The sequence below is a fragment of the Mustela erminea genome, chromosome 7 (assembly GCF_009829155.1).
Source record: "Mustela erminea isolate mMusErm1 chromosome 7, mMusErm1.Pri, whole genome shotgun sequence".
Lineage (NCBI taxonomy): Eukaryota > Metazoa > Chordata > Mammalia > Carnivora > Mustelidae > Mustela > Mustela erminea.
The window spans coordinates 69,171,538-69,191,254 of NC_045620.1; the positions used below are offsets into that span (position 1 = coordinate 69,171,538).

The window sequence follows — 19,717 nt, forward strand, 5'->3', positions numbered from 1 at the left end:
GAGAGTACTTAATAATTAAATCCTTTAAAAAAAAAAAAAAACCAAACTTAAGTTTTTTGTAACCACTGGTCATCAGGCTAGAGCTAGGAGAAACCTTGATAAGCTTGAGTTAGTAGACATTTTTTCTTATTAAAGTGGTGAGAGGGGGACCATATCTTATGTGTACTCCAGTGTGTGGTACAGGCCTGAAGTGAATTTGGTTTGGGGAAATGCCCCCTGAAGTAACAGGGTGTTTTCTGATTTAATAGTGCCGAGCACTCTCAAAGAGACTGGCCTTGGCTGAAAAGTCTAAAGACACACTGACAGAAGACATGAAAGTAGCCGGTCAGAACATCAGCAGACTTCAGGTGGGTTCAGAAGTGTTTCCTACACGGGGTTAATACCGTTTTCACTGGAAGTTCTGGGGCCGCAGAGTCAGCATTTCCTTTCCAAAGTAGTGGTGTTCACCCTCTAGACATACATTTTTCTAACTACTTTATTTCTAACTCATTTTAAAGTAATATCTTACTTATGTCAGGCAAAAAGTTGTATATTGCTTATTTCTCTAACTTGATTTTATTTTAAATAGCTTTGTAGTCAGCATTTCCTAAAATGATACATATGTACCCATCCCTGGCGTCCCTCCCACCCTTAATCCCTGTCATGGCGGGCTGTACTCTTGTTCTGTTCATGTGACTCTGTTCCTTCTCTTTACTGTTTCATAAAACGGACCAAACTCAAAGCTTGGGCTGTAAAATATTCTTCCTTACTCACTGGTTTGTTTTAAAGCCTTATTTCCAGAAAGCCTCTATTAAATATAAACATGATGTAGGCGGAGAAAAAACACATTAGCACAGTAACACCTACTTCCTCCTAGTTTCAGATTAGTTTATCCGATTAGCTAGCGGCACAGGATTAGATTTTAAGGGGCTGGAGAGAGCAGATAGATGGGAAGACAGACACAGGTGCTTCTCCCAGGGAGGGTCCTGGCCTAAGGGCTGAGGGCCATGAGCTAGTAGGTACTGGGCTAGTGGGAATGTGACCCAAGACAGACTTGCCCACCTTACCCAAGGCTCTGGAAAACCCGAAGGGATTTGGAAAGATAATGTAGCCCTTTTGGTTTTTTTGTGATGGTTTTATACTTGATGTAGAAGGACAGTCTTTTTGCACAGAGATTCAGAGCATATTTTGAAGGCTGAAAAGAAGAAAACCTTTCCCCCCATTTGTTTTAATTTTGTGTTCGTATCAGGCCAGTGGCTTGTTCTTCATGTTAATTGATCAGACAGGCCATCTTGATAGGTTGCTTTTCTCAAATTCCTTCTATAAATTAAAAAAACTTTAGAGTGATGTGACTAGTGGGCTTTTGATTTTTCTTTTTTTCTCTCTGCTCCTTTGCCTTTTAGGACGAGCTGACAACTACCAAGAGGAGTTACGAAGATCAATTAAGTATGATGAGTGACCACCTGTGCAGCATGAACGAGACATTGTCTAAACAGAGAGAAGAGATTGACACACTGAAGATGTCCAGTAAGGTAGGGGAGGAGCGGGGGGCAGGGGAGTCTCTCTGTAATATAATATTTAATATGTAATGTATTTAATATAAGGTATTTCATTGCTGTGCATTTCAGGAGCAAAGGTGAAGAGACTCAGTGTTTTTAAATGGTTTTTCTTCATATCATTTGTCCTCTTATTTAAACATGAAATTCAGTTTCTTTGACTGGGTTATAAGTTGAGAGAAGGTCTGACCTCTAAGGCCTAATACTATGTCCTTTGATTTTTGGCACCTTTGGCATTTCTGCTGCTGTTTTATCATCTAGGGCAACTTTTAGGAAGGTTTTGATGGGTATTCTTCTTCTTCTTCTTCTTTTTTTTTTTTAATATAGGAGTCTAAAATGGTGCTGTTGAAGAATCATCTTGTTTAGCAGATTTATTTTCATATACATCCATATAACCTAGGAATGTCTTGTTCTTTTCCAGAAATTTCTTTTGATTTCATTTCCCATAAAGCCACACCTCATCCAGGCTGGGGTCAGTAGATAATGGTAGTTACCTGTATGTTGAAGTGCGTGTCTGCATAGCCCATGTCTCTTGTTGTAGCGTAGTATGTGCTCTTTTACCAGGACAGGTGGGCTTCAGGAAGCCAGGGACTAGGTTCCATGCATCATCTCAAATGCTTTGCACATTTTGTAACTCAGACAATATGTACCAGTGCCAGTGGGGATTTATTGTCTCTAACCTGTGCTCTTTGAACTCTGCTGTTGCCTTTCATTGACCTAGCAGCCACGTATTGAGTTCCTTCTAGGTGCTGGGACTGGGACAGAAATAGAGCTAAATACACTATAGCTTGATTTTAGCATTGGCTAGTGGTGGTGAGGGCAGCATTCTGCTCAGTTGCTGTCTCCTGGAAGATCTGTCTTGCGAGTGCATTGGAATCCACATTGTGTGATACTTTTGTTCCCTATAGTTTCGTGATCTTCATTGGCCTTCCGCTACTTTGGAGAGAGCAGGAGAGTGTGATAACTTTCCTGGGGCATCTTGTGGTGATTGTAGCCAGACAGTGTGGTTTTGATGATGGTTCTTCAGTTATTTGTGCTTCAGGAAATGAGATTGAAGGTGATGAGTGGGGAAGTCGGTCCTCTTGAATCTCGCCTCCTGCAACCACTGTGGCCTTTTTCTCGATGTCCCAGCAGTTCCCAGAAAGCTAGTTCACAGGTTATATTCCTCGTCATGGTAGAAAGCACATTATATTAGTTTGAATATTAGGAGAAAGGCTGTTTTAGCATCTAATGTTTGGAAAGAAGGAACAGTGCTTATGGGGAAGCTTTTCAGACCCTAGAGCTGCAGAAGCCATTTTGTTCTGAATTGAGAAAATTTTGTATCGAGTCCAGCAAAGTTCATTGTCCCAAAGGAATTTGTATTGCAGCTACTTTAGAAGTTAGGGAATTTTCAAGTCCTCTCAGAACTTTGTAATCGAGTCCTTAAAATATTTGTCATTAATTAAACACAGAGCTCATTTATTTTGTTAACTTTTTTATGATCATTCTGTGATTGCTGTATTTTGTGCTCTCCCTTGCCCAGTTTGTTAGTAATTTAGATTGTTGGGGCATCATCTTATGGCAGAGTTGACCTGGTCTCCGTTGGAGGCCAAGTGTATCTTGGAACCATTTGTTGGCCATCATCTTGTTATTAAAGCTTGTGTTCTGCAAGCATTAAGCACACACATGACAAAAATGTATTTGTACCTAATAGTTAAGTATAGGAGTCGAGTTAACAGTGTTTTCTTAAAAAATGAGCTTTTCCAGAAAGAAGAGAGTTATTATATAAAGCTGGAAAGTCCAACTCTCAACCTGGGTGGGGGCCTGGGAATGAGTGAAGACATCTGCCCTTAGCTCATTTTCAGCCAGGATCTGAGCTTCCTTTTTCAGATCACTGCCACTGGGTGTTAGTTGGCACGTACTCAAAATTAGTATCTATTAAGATCTATTTAGAAGGTATTTATTAAGCAGTAAAGAAACCTGCTTAGGCTAAACATTTTTATTCAGAGTCTGAAATCAGTAAATTCCCTGTCTTTGGAAGAAAATGAATATTTGAGGTTTGTTTTCTTCCTTTGTTGCCAATCCTCAGCCTCAGGGGGATAGGGTCCATGGAAATAGAGAGTGGGGGAGTTGAAAGTAACAGATTGCTTTTTGATTAAAAGTTAGCAATGCAGGGTTATCAGCTGTTCTTAGAAGCTAAAGTTTTCCAAAGTGAAGTATGGCCTTCCAGACCATAAATGAGGAGTTATTTTTCTAGACGTCTGTGTTCTTATTGTTGATCTTTTTCTTTGCACAGGGAAATTCTAAAAAGAACAAGAGTCGATAGTTTACACATAGATGGTTGGCGACTTCTTTCCAAAGCTGCTACTGTTGCATGGAGCTACAGGACCCAGACCCCTCGTCCAGTGTCCAGTGCGGGCCGCCTTCAGGAAGCTGGGGTGTTTTTGGACCTAGTAAACTAGTCAGTGTTGTAAATGGCCTTGAAACATTTAAAATATATTTGTAACTAGTAAGGCAAATACAGAATGTAATGTTGACAGTAAAATGGAGAACAATACATGTACCATGGATATTATAGGTTTCCTTACGCTGTTTTTACTGTGCACTTTTTAAAATTAGGTTTTAATTTCAGTATGTAAGAACAACAAATATTTTGTATATTTTCAAACTCAATTATATGGTAATGGATTTGGTATCTATGGAATAGATCTATGTTTCTGGATAAAATGCTTAAATTGTCCAACTGTCATTACTTCTTGCTATAATTGGGAGGAGTCTCTGGATTCTTTTTGAAGACTTATTCAGATTTTCTCTCTCTCTCTCTCTCAGAGGGGGTGGGTCTTGCAGACTTAACTTCAGATCTTGTAGGTTTATTATCATTGTCTTCAGCTCTTCCGTACCTTCTCTGTGTTGGAATAATAGCTTAAAGAAATTGATGTCAATAAATTCGTACTTCTATCAAACTTCCAGGCTATGAAAATTTGATAAGGGAAACTGAAACCTATTAACGTATCTTTTATAAAAGTTACAAAATCCCCATGGACTTAGATATAACCTAATACCCCAGATTGTCACAATTATCTGGTCAGTCCTTTATTAAGGCTTTGAGAATTGCCTTAACAAGTACCTGCAATCGTATTTCACGCTCCCCTTGGTTTAGTTTGTTGACATTGTATGATTTCAGTGTCAACCTCAGGGGCGTTTCTCCCAGCATTCCCTAAATATATCGCTCCTTTCTTCTCAGCTGCTTATACCAGCCCATTTCACCCCATATTCAAGTCCCCAGATTTGCTCAGGTGTTCCTAAACCCCTTCTTCCCACCTCTCTACCTGCTGCATCTCCTTTGAGCCTCCTCGCTAGCCAGTTGCTGGTTGCGCTCCAGAATGCTTTATTCCACTCTGAGAGCTCATCACCAGCTTCCCTCTGTGCTCAGCACAAAGGCCAACTTTTTGGACTCTGCCCCATGACCTCTGCTGCCTGCTGAGAGAGACCCAGTCCTCATAGTAATGAGTGTTGGGATCCTGCCTTGGGGACTCTGAGTGAATCAACTCAGTCCCATTCTGCTCTGCTTTTCCCCGCTCGGCCCCTTATCCCTTTCTGTTCTTGTGACCTGCTCATTTCCAGTCCTTTAACAGTTCAACTGGCTGTTTTCGCCTGGGCCCCCAAGCACTGTGAGGAAAAGATAAATGACCATCTGATTAGCTCCTTATAAACTTAGGCTTTCCAGCTCCATGCCAGGCCTTCAGTGTTCTGTGACAGTCCTTGTGGCATTTCCAGTCTGTTTCTATGCCTCCTTTGGAGGGTTTGGGCCACAGAAGTCCTTCCGGTGACTGCCTTATCCCTCTCCTTGCCACTGCAGCCCACCTCTCAAAAGGCATGTCTCTTCTCTTTAGGCCTTTTAGGGCATGGAAAGTGCAAAGTGAGAGGTGATTCTAGTCTAGGAACAGAATTGGGACTTAGATATTGCCTGAAGTCCATGTAGGAGTGAAACAAAAAAGGAAAAAAAGTCTTTAATCATGCACTGCTTCCTTGGGAAGATGGAGTTTCCATAACTTACTGAAATGACACATCCTACTTTTTCCTCATGATGTTATACTACTGCCTGCTCATTGTTGAAAATTTGGAAAATGAGGAAAAGTATCAAGAGCGTACATTTCAGTAGAGATTCAGCTATTAACATTTGTTTATCCCTGCTTTTTTCATGGATGTGTAAAGATGTATGTTTTTAATCAAAATTGGGATTATATGAAATTCCAAGTGAAGAAAAAAATGTTCTTTAATAGAAAGGGGATAGTGGTTGGTTAGCCGGCTGCACAACTCAAGGGGGCACTGTCCACCTAAGCAGCCCTAGCTAGGATAAGACCCTCCAGGCACAGCGTGGGAAACTGAAGCACAGCCTGTGCTTGTTCTTTCATTTTAAACACCATCCCTCATTATGTCATATTGCAAGCAATACTGTTCACCTTTCAGGCTGATAAAACTGGATTCTCCAGTGCTTTTGGTTAAGAAACTAAGTCTACCGTAAGTTAAACTAACAGATACTTTTAATAACGTGACCACTTTCCAAATTCAAAACAAAAACAGCATTAAACCTGGAAGTTGCTTCTAGCTTTTATAAGCCTTCAAACTCCTCTGTAATTTTAACATATGAAGAGAGCAACTTAGTTGGTGATGGCTAAAAAACCACCTGGCAGAGCCACCCTGACGAGAAGGTGTCTGTTCTGTCCTCAGCTAAGGGCCATGTCCTCGGACACCATGGTGATAAATGGAAAGCTTGTCAGTAGATGGTTGCCTGTGCCTTCAATCTTTAAGCAGTTTAGTAATTAGCTCCAAATTAGGAAATTAACTGGCAATGAAAGCATTAGAGCAGGAAAACCCATTATAGCTCTCCCAGATCTTTGAAAGAAAAGGCTATTGAGCTTCAGAATAACTGTTTTCCTAAGGAGAGGATTAGAAGAATTGACTCCTGGTGGAAACAGGCTGGGGGCTGTTGTCTTGTTTGTGGGCACAGGGGTCTCAAAGGCACCTCCCCAACTTTGAACCTTTGTTTTACCAGAAGCTTTAACCTGAACTCAACCCCACTGCTCCCTACACACTAGTGGAATAGCTGAGTGGTGACATACGGTAGGTCCAGGAATAGAAACCAAACAGTTCAGTAAATTAACAAAGAACAAAATGTCACTCAGGGCTTGCTCAGATGCTAAGGAAGATTCACCCTCTCTTTAGCTTTCTTTTATTTCTTCAGAACACCTGTTCTGTTAAACTCTCCACATACCTCATGCAGTCATCATACTGCGTGTGGTCTCCTTGAGCAGCTACAGATGCCGTGAGGCACAAGCCATGCTTTTATCCGTACTTTCCCACAGTGCCTAGCAGCATGTTTTGTAGCAGGTGGCCCATAAATACTAATTGGATACATTTCAGGAAGCAGGCTGAGGGACTGGCCAACTTTATAGCTCAAGCCACAGCTAAGAGTGTCCCATCCCCAGAATGAAGGATCCCAGCTTTGGGGCATTCATTCTGACGTAAGTGATTATTCCCGTGACTATCATTGACTTTGATTGACATTCTCAGTGAAGATGTGTTTATCTCTGGAAATTTCTATTCAAAGAGTATTCGGGTTTCCTCACGGAAAAAGTTGTTTAAAAATCTTGTGTTCTTCAAACATCAGGTCACAATGCATGATGTATGTAAAATGGTGATTCCCACCCCCACCATTTCATTTTCACTTTTGTTGAAGCCATCCACAGAGTAATATTTTTTTGAATACAGTTTTCCAAAAGCCCTCCCTCTCTCTTGAATGAATGTTCTAATATAAAGAGATTTGTAAAGTTTTTTAGAGAGGAATGTTTTTATCAAGCTTTTAGGGCTTAGCTTGTCCTAAATCTGAAATCCTGCCTTTTCCCAACCATGCCCCTGCCGGCAATTCTGCAAACTGGTTTGAATTTATATTAATGAATCCTGACTGTTTCAGCTGATTTGAGTTTTCTGGAATTCCAAGTTAATCTACTAGGTCATATCTGCAGACACTTTGGGGAGCCTTTTCAATGATTTCTGTGAAAAGGCTGCCAGGAAAAGAAAAACTGTTGATAAAAAGGAGAATGGGGAGAGGGGGCGCCTGGGTGGCTCAGTGAGTTAAAGCCTCTGCCTTCTGCTCAGGTCATGAGGTCATGGTCCTGAGGTCCTGGGATCCAGCCCCCCATCACTTTGGGCTCCCTGCTCAGTGGGGTGCCTGCTTCCTCCCCTCTCTATCTGCCTGTCTCTCTGCCTACTTGTGATCTCTCTGTCAAATAAATAAGTTTTTTAAAAAATCTTTAAAAAACAAAAGGAGAATGAGTTAGTCTGAGAATTTACTTGTTACAGAGCAAGGAAAAGAACAGGAAGTGGAGTAAAATGGGCTAACAGCTGGTGATGGAGGGCTGTGGTGGCTTAGCTAGTGAGGCCAGAATGAGCCGTTTACCACCAGATTTGGATACAAAGGGGTAATGCCAGAAAGGAGTCTTTGGAAACAAGTGGTGGAGTTATGAGAAAGAAATCTACATGTGTGAAAGTGGCCCCTCTTGGGGCAACCGCTGAGTCACACAGAAAGGGGAGGGATAGTCCCTTGTGAAAAGATAAGCAGTTTCAACAAACTATATTTGGTCTTTAGAAAATCATGGGCTTGTAACACGTCAAAATTTCCAAAGAGATTTCTTTCGCCACGTGGGCAACCTACTAATCAAAGCCATACTACACTTATTCACAGGTGGTTGAATTAAAAAGGTGCACTCAGAACTCTAAATGCAGTGACGATTGCCATTTGTCTAGTGTATTGTTTTCTGTATGAGTCCTTTCTCAAGCTGTTACCTGGGCATTTCCTGAGATGGGCTGGCCTCTGCAGAGGGCCTCTTGGCTCGCTCACAGGACAGGAGGTTCAATGTGGAGACTCAGCCAGAATGCTTAGGGTCAAGGCACCTTTTTCTTCCCTTCCTCTGCTTCCCTCTCCCTTTATTCTTGCTCTGCACCTCTCTCAGCTCCTTACCAGAAGGCTGACTTGGGGTCATTACCTGTCTGGTTCCACAGAAGACTCTGAAAAGCTGCCCATCAGTTGACTTCCTGTTCTCTCTCTTGCCCTTCTTCAACACTTGACCATCACTGAGACAGTAGCTGGAGGAACTAGGGAAAAGAGGAGGACCCAGTCCCTTTTTCTGTTCGTTTTAAGCCTAAACACAACTAGAAATTTTATCTGAGGATAAAAGTATCCCAAATAGAACCCAGTGGTGTGACTTCAGGCACCCTTGTGCCCTGTCTGAATGTGGCTTCAGGCTGGTGGTTGAATAGGACACTGACCAAGGAACTCCACCCAAGGTCAAAAACAAGCCTAAATGAGCACTTACAAGAGAATCCCATTGCTATGCAAAGGAAAGCAGGTGTCATTAGGGTTCCCTCACTCCGTCCCTACCACCCAGGTGTGGCACTTCAGGTTCACATGTTCACCGGGACCTTCTAACTCCTCCCCTCCGGTTCTTTCTTCCCAGATACTTCAGTCACTATGCTTCAGTTGCCATTTTGAGATCACAGGATTTACTGCTACCCACTCTGTTCTAGGCTCTGGGAAGAAAAAAGTGAATAGGACACCACCTGAATCAAAATATTCCTTTGCTTTAAAATGTTCACAGGTTTCCTATTTTCTGCTGGTTCCACCTTCCCATCAGAACAGTTTCCACCTCCTCTAAGCTTTCCAGTCTTGCCAGTCTCTTAAGCACTATGCCCAGGGCCTGGAATGGCCTCTTTTCTCTCCATCGAGTCTGTTCAAACCCAGTCCAAGCCTCCCATTCTGGGCTTGGACATCCCTCCAGAATAAAAGGCACAGGAAGATCTCCTGTCATTCTGACTGGCTCCCAGTGAGTCAGCCCCACTTAATGCAAGAGGCTGAGAATCCAAAGGACTTGCTTTGGAGTCAACTAGCAGGTGATGGAGTAGGGACTAGAAGCACCCTCCAACCACTCCTGGGAGGACAGCTCTCCTCTTCTGTACTCTGCAGGCAGCACACAGGAAGCATCTGTCAGTAGTTACCTCCTGCCGCATCCACACAGCCTGGCCCTTCAAAGGCCATCCAGTGGCCTCCTCCTAGGTACTGACTCACCCAGGAAGCTGAGGTTCTGTCTGTACCTTTCATCTTACCTTGACCAGGGCTGGTCACACCTGAAGGGAAAAGAGGAGGCACTCAGTAGAGGCTTCAAAAGTGATTCTTTGGTTCTACTAATTATAAGAGAAAAACCGAACAAAATAAAAAAACCTCTCAATGAAGCAATGAAGAAAGCATGACCAGAGATTCCCCTATCGCCGACCCTCCCCCCTCCAATCATCCCACCATACCACCACCCAGAGATAATGACAAAGGCCCAGAAGGTGGCTTCAGATCTGCCAAGGGTCCCTACTTCAAGGGGGGTGTCCTATACTCATATACTGTATGTAGCTCAAATAAATTCCTCCCCACCAACTTCTGCGGTAGGGAGCATGCTCTCCCTGTCCTGTGGGCCCGAGACTCAAGGGAAGGAAGACGCGCCAGAGAGAAGAGAATGTTGAATCAGACATCAGAAGGACTTGGTGGGGAATCCGGGGCAGGAAAGAGGGAGTGAGGAGAGAAGGGGGACCGGCAGGGAACGAGGCGGGGGTGGGGCAGCGACCGGAGTATTTGCGGAGTGGCCGCCCCCTCCCCGCTCGGCCACTCCTGCTGGCTCCGGGCCCTCCACGCCCCCTCCTCCCTGCTTCTCCACCACCCCCTCTTCCTCCCCCCTCCTCCTCCTCCCCCCTCCTCCTCCTCCTCCCCCTCCTCCTCCTCCCCCTCCTCCTCTCCCCCCACCTCCTCCCTCTCCTCCCACCTCCTCCCTTCTCCTCCTCCAGTGCGGATGGCGGCGGCCAGAGTCGGAGCCCCAGCTGCGCTGCCCGTGAGTGACCAGCCCCAGGGGACAGTCGGGGAGGCATGGGGATCCCCCTTTCTAAGGTCGGGCCACCCCGACTTGGCTGGGAAAGTTTGCGGGCGGGAAGCTCAGGGGCCCCGGGTCGCGGGCATCTCCCGGGCTCGCTGGGCGCCCTCAGCTGGCGCCCCATCTCCCTCCCTTCGCCCCTGTCGCCCCCAGAGGTGTCCACACGGGCCCGGGCCGGGCTTCCTCTCCGCACCGCTGCCCTGGGGCCGCTGGGACCTGGGTCCAGCTCTAAAAAGAGATAGAAAACTCAAACAGCAAAGAAAAGAACCCAGACAGGCTTCCGAGGGCGGGGGCCGGGGGCTCGCACAAACCCGCGCGCGGTCCGGGCCTCCCGGATCGGAGTCACCCTCCCTCGGGGGCTCTGGATCCCCCCCACCTCGGGACTCCCACCTGCCTTGTTCCTGGCTTGGTTCTTCGCGCTGCTGCCCCTCCCCCGTCCCTTCCCTGCGAGGCTCTGGTCCCCCAGCCTCCGGCCACAGCTGGTGTCTCCATCGCGGCTGTCCCCTGTAGCTCTAGTAGGCGATGACCCCAGACGAGGGGCCGCAGCCGCGGGAGCCCCCCACACTTGCCCCAACATTTCCTGTAGGAATTAAGTTCACTGGAATTTGGTGTTGGGTCCCCGGGACTTAGAAACTCTACCTTGTGGGTCCAAGAGGAAATTAAAATATATCCCTCCTTAGGATTTTACTGTTTCTGTCGGTTGGACAGTTTCGGGTTTTTTGTTTGATTGTTTGTTTGCTTTTTAGCCTTTCCAACTCTCCTTTCTTCCTATAATAATGTCACTTTATGTACTTAGCCTTTCTAATTCCGAAAAAAAATTAAAACCCAGGAAAAAATTAAAAGAGATTTTTAGAAAAGGAGTGCTGGCTAAAAATAGTGAGCAGAACCTGATCTTTAGAAAATAAGGACTTCACTCCACACTTAAGTGTTGTGGGAGATGGGAGTTCAGCTCGGCTTGTTTTCAGACTGTCCCACACAGACTGTGGGCCTCCCCCAGGCCAGAAGTTATAATTTGCCTGACAGAAACCACCGTGTTTGTTGGCATTCCCCAGCCTGGCGTGGCGCCCTGCGTGTCTCTCCCGCTCTCCAGCGGGCTCTCCATTTCTCTCTCACCTCCCCCACTCCCACTTTCTCATAAACAGTTGCAAAGTCAAGGCAGTGGAAGAGGCTAAAATGAGCAGGACCACAAAGAAAAAAACAACCTCCCTTATTTCATTCCTGAGGCTGTTGCTTTAGCTTGCTTATGATTGGGTGGAAGAATGTTTGGTTCATTTGTGTGGTTTTAGGTCGGTTCTCATTATGGTTGAATCAGTGTTTCCATGACAGGCTTAGTTCTCTGGGTGTTTAGAAGGAGCTTGTTAATTCTCAGATGGGTCTGGACAGATCAAGTCTGGAATCTGGAGGGTTTTTGTTTGGTTCTGTTTTAGGAATAGAACTGAGTTGATATGGCCAGCCTCCGCCCACTCCCTCAGAACTGGAGGGGCATGGGAGGGAGCCCAGTTGAGGTTTGTGTCCATATGACTAAGAAGTAAGAGTTTTCCTGAGAAGTGAGATGTGTGAGCAGGATCACAAGGGGTATTGAACTTTTATTGTTTTTAGGGAGAAAGCTCTCTTCAACAACTTTAGCCATTCCTGTTTCCTGGATGAGCACTAAATGTGCTTGTAACAAATGTGTTAGATCAGGTGCTGAGCAACCTGTCAAAACAGGGCAAGGTATTAAACTATTTGAAAATAAAGATTTCTTTCTTTCTTTCTTTCTTTTTTAGATTTTTATTTATTTACTTGAAAGAGAGAACTCCGGCATGGGTGGCAGGGGAGGGGGGAGCAGAAGGAGAGTGAAAGGGACAAGCAGACTCCCCACTGAGCATGGAACCTGACTGTGGGGTGGTCCATCCCAGGACCTGAGATCCTGACCTGAACTGAAGTCAGCTGCTTACTGAGTTACCCTGAACCCTAGAAATAAAGTTTTCTTTAAAAAAAATTGTTTTTTTATTTTAATTGGAAACAAAGGAGTTTAGTTTAAAAAGGAGGTAATTCATTTTTCTCCATTGATTGAGTTTGACAGTTCTCCATTAGGATTTGTTAGTAAGGTTTTGTGATGGTCTCAAAACGTCATTGATAAGGAACTGTTGTTGACTTTCATTCCAGTAGAAAGCCTGTATGTTTTGAACTGGTTTGGCCCTATTGCTTAGAAAAACAATGCACTCAGATAAACATCTTTTGTCTCTTCCTCTTCCTGAGATTTTTAAAATAGAGTATTTAATGCTCTAGAAGTTGGCCTTATGCTGTGGGGAAAAAAATTGCCTTTCAGCCTTGTTTAGCTTTTGTGCCGCTTCAGGGAATCTTGTGGAACTGGGTGGTTTGCCGTGTAGCTCAGTAGGCTAATCTGCGTGAGGCCTACGTTGAAGGCCAGTAAGGGGAAGGCCTAGGAGCAGGTCATCTGCCTGCTAAGAAGAAGCTGCATCCCCAGTTAGCCAATAGGAAACAGCCATTTGTCATCTGGAGAGGTAGAGGGGTTGCAAATACGGGAAGTGTGAGGTCTGCAGAGTAGAAGGAGGGCAGGGGTTGTTAAGAAGTAAAATAACCCAAACGATGTGGCCTTTCAAAATCATATTGTACAAGAATACTGAATTACATAGAACATGCTTTGGGTATGGTGTTAAGTTTTGAAAGCAGGTTATGATATAGAAAGCACTGTAATCTCACTCTTTGCAAATACATCCAGAAAATACTGGAATTAGACACATCCAAGTGGATGGTAGGATTAGAGGTGCTTTTGAGGGTTTTTTTTGTGCTTGCCAGTATTTGTCAGATTTTTTGCAGTAGGAATAGCTAACATTTATTGAGTATAAAGCACTTGCCTATGGTGTTTCATTTTAAAACTCTGTGAGGTAATGCTGTTCTTACTCTCATTAAACAATTATTCTTATGCAACTAAAATCAGAGATGTAACTCGCCAGGGTCATATAGCCACTACATGCTAGAATCCGATCTTGAATTCAGATCAGTGCCCAAAGTCTATACATTTTAATCACTACTGTCTACCGTCTCCCAGCCATGTACTCTTCATAGGATTTTAATTATAAGGAAAAAAAAAAACATTTAGAAAAGGGAAGGCGAAGTATTTGTGCTTTAGTAAAAACTGATATTTTGGTTAACTGTAAAATGTCTCTGTCTTCCCTTTTTTCTGTCCTTCATTATCACTTCTCTTTGGAAGTCCTTGGGAATTGCTCCGGACTTAGCCAGCAGAAGCTCAACTGCCCTTGGGAGCCAACTGTACCCACAAAAGCTATCCCAAATTCACTGGAAGCTTCCCAGGCAGCCTGGAGTTCTAGGAACCCCATGGAGTTCAGGGCATTCCTGGTAGAAGGCAGAATTTTTAAAGTAGATCAGGCAAATGATGTCTTCAGAGCTCTGCCAGTATGGGCTTTCATTGTTCTTGGCATTGTCAGGGGAGTGTGATGGGTAAGAAGATCCAGGGGAAGTTCTCAGGCTCCCGTTTGCCTATGTGTTACATGAATGTCAGGGTAGATAGGTCGAGGATTTACCGTGGAACAGGAAAGAAAGAGCACAACTATTACCTCTTGGTGCTTATTTTTATAAAGCACAATAAGCTTTTTTTTTTTTTTAAGATGTCATATATTTATTTGACAGAGAGAGAGAGAGAGTGAACGAGCGCACGAGCAGGGGGAGCAGCACAGGGAGAGGGAGAAGCAGGCTCTCCACTGAGCAGGGAGCCTGACTGAGCCTGGGATCAAGACCTGAGCCAAAGGCAGGTGGGTCATGAGCCCCACAATAAACTACTTTGTGGAAGCTTGGCTATGTGGGTGATCTCATGCATTGGCAAAATGAATTGGTTTAGTGGAGGTGGAAATATTCAGTGTAAATGATTCTAGGGGTAGTCTGGGAAAAAATGCCCACATTCTGTAACAGCATGTATCCTCACAGCAGCCATCCCCCCAGAGGTCATCTTATCCATCCTCGTCCTGGAAAATACCTAAAGATCTCCAGAAACTTGGACCTTTTTTTTTTTTAAACACATGGTCATTCAAAGAACGCACCTTAAGTAGGAGGCTTTATCTCTTCTCTTCTTCATGGAAGAGATTCTAGAAGGCTGATGCTTCTAAATAATTGTTGGAAAAAATAATGGAAGAGTCAAGGACTTCTTTCTTAGATTATCATACTTGGACCGATGTCCCAGATCTTGGATCCGCTTCACTACATGGGGAAGGTGTTTCTGGTCTCAGGATCAGGAATGGCTCTTGCGAGCAACTTGGCTGTTTCGTCTTGTGGATGCTGTGAGTCCTTTAATAGACCGCTTCTCCTTTCTTTTTGGCCCATAGGAAGCACAGAGCCAACTTAGTGGCCTGCTTTTAGCATGTCTATAGGGTATCATTAGACACCTTGTATTTTCTGCCTGTACTCTTTCTGCAGTTCCACTTTTTTCATCTACGTTATAGGCACCCCTCAGAGATACTGCAGATTTGGTCCTGGACCACTGCAGCAAAGTGAATATTGCAGGGGCTCCTGGGTGGCTCAGCTGGTTAAGCATCTGACTTTTGGTTTCAGCTCAGGTCATGATCCCAGCTCAGATCCTGGGATCGAGCCCTGCATTGGGCTCTGCATTCCGAGTGGAGTCTGCTTAAGATTCTCTTCTCCCTCTGCCTCTCCCTCCATGCTCTCTCTTTCTCTCTCAAAATCCTAAATATAATCTTTAAAAAAAAAAATGGATATGGCAGTAAAGGGAGTCAGATGAATTTTTTGGCTTTCCAGTGCATAAAAATGTTATGTTTACACTATACTGTACTTTATTAAGATACAAACCATTACTTCTAAAAAAACAATGTACAAACCTTAATTAAGAAAATTCTTTATTGCTAAAAGATGCTAACCATCATCTGAGCTTTCAATGTGTAGTAATCATTAATCACAGATCTCCATAACAAATGTAATTTTAACAAAAAGTTTGAGGGGCACCTGCATGACTCAGTTGGTTGAGCATCCAGCTCGGTTTTAGGTCAGGCCATGATCTCATGGGTTGTGGGACTAAGTCCCACATCTAGTCCCCTGCTTAGCGGGGAGTCTGCTTGAAAAATCTCTCCCTTTGCTCCTCCCCTCACTCTCGCTGTCTGTCAAATAAATGAATAAATCTTAAAAAAATAATAATGAAAAAGTTTGAAATATTGTGAGAATTACCAAAATGTGACACAAGGACATGTGAGCAAAAATGGTGCCGACAGACTTGTTTTATGCTGGGTTGCTGCCAACCTTCAATCTGTAAAAATGCCGTATTTGCAAGGTGAAATAAAATGAGGAACGCTGGTGCATTGTTTTGTTTTATTTATTCAGTGCAGTTGGGAGACTTCTATTTTGGACATCCCACTTCCTTCTGAGTTCGTTTTTCTTCATGTGAATTTTGAAGTTCCTTCTTGAAAGGGCTTTGGTAAACTTGAAAGTATTGATATTCCTGAAGATGTCTTTATTTTGCTCTTACAAAGGAGAGTTTGAGTGTAGAATTTTTTAGACTCACGATGATTTCCCCTGAGTACTTGGAAGATATTACACCATTGTCTTCTTGCATCTGTTGCTACTCTTACAAGTACCAAATAACCTTGGGCAAGTTACCTAATTTCTCTTAGTCTTCTTGTCTATTAAGTAGATAACAGTATCCACTTCAAGGATAATTGGGAAGAGATAATGTATGAAAATGTTAGAATAGTGCCTGGCATACAAGGAATCACATAGTAATTGCTAGTGCTGACAATTACTTTTATATTTTTTTCAAAAATTTCTTGGCTTCCTTGGAAGCCAAGTTCATATAAACGTTAATTTGTCTAGTTGGACACAAAGACAAAATCATGTTGGGATTTTTTAAATTGAAATTGCATTCACATTATATTCCAGGGAACTGATACCTTTACAGTATTAGGTCTTCCCATTTTCTCCTTTTATTCAGGTGGATGGTGACTTGTGATTTTCCCCTATAAATGTCTTCAACAACTTCTGCACTTGTTTCCTGTAGGTTTTGTTGATATATATATTTTTAAAGATTTTATTTATTTCTTTGACAGACAGAGATCACAAGTAGGCAGAGAGGCAGGCAGAGAGAGGGGGAAGCAGGCTCCCTGCTAAGCAGAGAGCCCGACACAGGACTCGATCCCAGGACCCTGAGATCATGACCTGAGTCGAAGGCAGAGGCTCAACCCACTGAGCCACCCAGGCGCCCAGGTTTTGTTGATATTTTAAATGGTATCTTTTTTCTTACTATATTTTCAAATTAGCTATTTGCTGGCTCACAGAAACCTTTCTGATTTGGGGATTCTGGTCTTATATCTAGCATCCCATCTGACTTCTCATTAGTTCTAAGAGTCTATTTCTAAATATTACGGAGTTTTCTCGGTAGACAGTCACAAAATCATTCTAATTTGTCTTTTCTTTTTCATTCCTTATGATACCTTATGATCTTCTTCTCATCTTACTGTATTGGGTAGACTCTCCAGTACAATGTTCAATAGTAACATTGATAGCTGACAAGCCAGCATTCTAATTCATTTCCGTGTTGAAAGAAAGACTTTGTGGAGAGGTTTCTGTTCCCTTTGATCATGGAGATGGTGTTCTTCCTCTGTTGGGCATGTGTGTTTACTTGTGTCTCTAACAGTGCAGACAGATTTATACTGAATGATTCTTTCTATGGAATGTTGTTTGATATCAGCAGAGCCTATTTATAGGAAATGTTTAAGGAAATCTATATCAGCATATCTTTCCCATATGCTCCCAACAAAACCTGTTCATTTAAAGAAGCTAAATCAGGGGCGCCCAGGTGGCTCAGTGGGTTAAAGAAACTAAATCAACAAACATCCCTGGCCTTGCCCCCTGGTCCATCAGCCCTTTGTGATAGTAGAAAAGAAGTGGACTCTGGAGTCAGGCAGATCTGGGTTTGAGTTTAAGCTTTGGCACTAACTAGATGTGTGGCTATCTTAGTGTGTTTGGGCTGCTATAACAAAAGTTGATTTCTCGGTTCTGGAGATTTGCAGTCCAAGGTGAGGAGGCCAATGTGGTTCTGGTGAAGACCCTTTTCTGGGTGGCAGAAAACCTTCTTCTTACTATGTGCTCACATGGTAGGAGGGCTGAGAGAGCCCTCCGCAACCTCTTCTTCTGAGGGCACTGATACCATTCAAGAGAACTCTATCCTCTTGAACCATTACCTCCCAAAGGCCTCATCTTTTGATCCTATTACCTTGGGATCAGGATTTCAACATTTGAATTTTGGGAGGGAACACAAACTTTCAGACCATAGCAGTGGCCTTAGGCACGTTCCTTAACATCTCTGAGGCTGTTTCCTTCTCTATAGAACAGTGATAACAGGAACCACCTTAAAAAGTTGTTCTGAAAAATAAATGAGATAACAGGAAATAATAGGGACCAAGTGGCTGCCATAAGTTGAAGCTCACAGGTGGTGGTCTCCTGTCATCTCCCATCGGCTGCTCTATTTCTTTCAAATCAGGATTGTCCTTCAGACTAATCGGAAAATCTTCTGGGGAGAGGCCATCCGTATACCTCCTAATAACTTGTGTTTTCTTGGTAATCAGTGTAGATTTCTCTTGGGTAAATTCCTTAATACCTTGAATCATCAATTTGATTTTGCTTCTGCACCAACAGGTGTCCTCCCAGCCTGCTGATGGACCTTACTTACTATTATTGAATATCCGTGTTGTTCCTTTTGAGCCATGCCCTCCTAACCACAAGTATCTCTCTTTGCTTTATTACTGGTGTTCCTGTCCTTCTGAAGATAAAAACTCTTTGTTTTCTTATTGAAGATAACATTTTATTTTATTAAAGATTTTTACTTATTTATTTGACACAGAGAGATTACAATTAGGCAGAGAGGCAGGCACAGAGAGAGAGGGAGGGAAGCAGGCTCCTTGCTGAGCAGAGAGCCCGATGTGGGGCTCCATCCCAAAACCCTGGGATCATGACCTGAGGTGAAGGCAGAGGCTTCACCCACTGAGCCACCCAGGCGCCCCAAAGATAACATTTTAAACGCAGAAACCCCAGAGAGAGTATATAAGAAGTAAATAACAAAATGCCTTCTGGGACTATGTTTTCCCAGGAGGGATCATGAAGTTCCTGAGCAATTAAAGTGTCATTGGGGGTGGGGGAATTGATAAGGAAGAGGCATCCATAGTGGGCAGAAGAACAGAAATACCCTTCAGAGTTTCACAAGACCTAAAAGCTGCCTGTTTTACAGCGGCATTTATCTGGGCCCTGTGGAGTCTGTACTTGGCCCAGAGCTTTTCTGCAAGTGTCTTATCAGGAATAATAATGATAGCAATGACTGTTCTTAAGTACAGGAAAAGAGCATCATGAAAACAAAACATAACTGGAATTATGGGGATGTGCTTCCATAGAACTATTTGGAGCACAAAAATAACTTTTCCATTGTGGACCTAAGCCAAGAGTTTCATGGAAGCAACATGGAGCATCTAATTTAAAACAGCATGTCCCAGAAACTCAGGACTGTCACACTGGCCTCTGTGCATCCCTTGGAGAGTGTTTTGCCCTAGCTCAGGGTGACTCATATTCAGGGCCAATTTGGAGGCGCTAGAAGATGGTAATTGATGCTACAAACCTTGCTTTTCTTGACCTCAGTTTCCCGTTAATACCAACACAGAGAAATGTTTCAGTCTCACATCTTTCCATCTGAAAACCCCTTGTGCAGCTCCAGGCCTGTGGCTTGTTTGTGGCCTGAAGCAAAGCCTCGTAAATTTTGTGAACATACCCCTGGTGGCTGTGGGTTCCTTCAGTGGAAGGTGCCTGGTCATGGTCATTGTAAGTAGCACAGGGGCTACTTCCCAGGTGCTCCTGATTTTCAGAAAATTATCTTCAGGAACAACAACAGCAGCAAAATAGGGGTTCAGGCATTCCTGGGAACTGGGCAATAATGTCAGAATCCTCCAGTTCCAAGAAGGCTCAGACTTGCCTAGATGAGCGTTTTTCCTCCCATAAGGAAAGAACTTGTTATTTTAGGCTTCCAGTCTCATCCTCTTTATCATTCTTTTGACTCTAAACTCCTAGCGGCAATGGCTCTGTAGCGCACGTGATGGGGTTTACCCGGGTTTAAACAGCCCCAGCTTGTCAGGATCTGCCTGCTTCCACCCACACAGCCCCTTCTCCTGCCAGATGTTCTCCGTAACTGCTCACACGTGCCCATCGGCAGGCACACGTGGGCTTCAG

The 19,717-nt window shown here is 43.7% G+C and overlaps 2 protein-coding genes across 3 annotated transcripts in view; both read left to right on the forward strand.

The window, feature by feature from the left end:
* PPP1R21 (protein phosphatase 1 regulatory subunit 21) overlaps positions 1-4,477 on the forward strand; it is a 62,812-nt gene extending 58,335 nt beyond the window's left edge. Inside the window, exons 20-22 of the mRNA XM_032352053.1 lie at positions 249-347; positions 1,383-1,511; positions 3,811-4,477. Coding sequence (XP_032207944.1) covers positions 249-347; positions 1,383-1,511; positions 3,811-3,840 — 258 coding nt within the window. The 3' untranslated portion in view covers positions 3,841-4,477. The remainder of the gene's footprint in view (positions 1-248; positions 348-1,382; positions 1,512-3,810) is intronic.
* The window catches only part of STON1 (stonin 1), a 53,908-nt gene continuing 35,628 nt past the window's right edge, over positions 1,438-19,717 (forward strand). The window contains exon 1 of one of the 2 annotated variants that reach the window (XM_032352058.1): positions 1,438-1,511. The gene's annotated coding sequence lies outside the window, so the exon portion shown is untranslated. Of the gene's footprint in view, positions 1,512-10,374; positions 10,445-19,717 lie in introns of those variants that run through there. The other variant, XM_032352057.1, reaches the window with a different exon arrangement.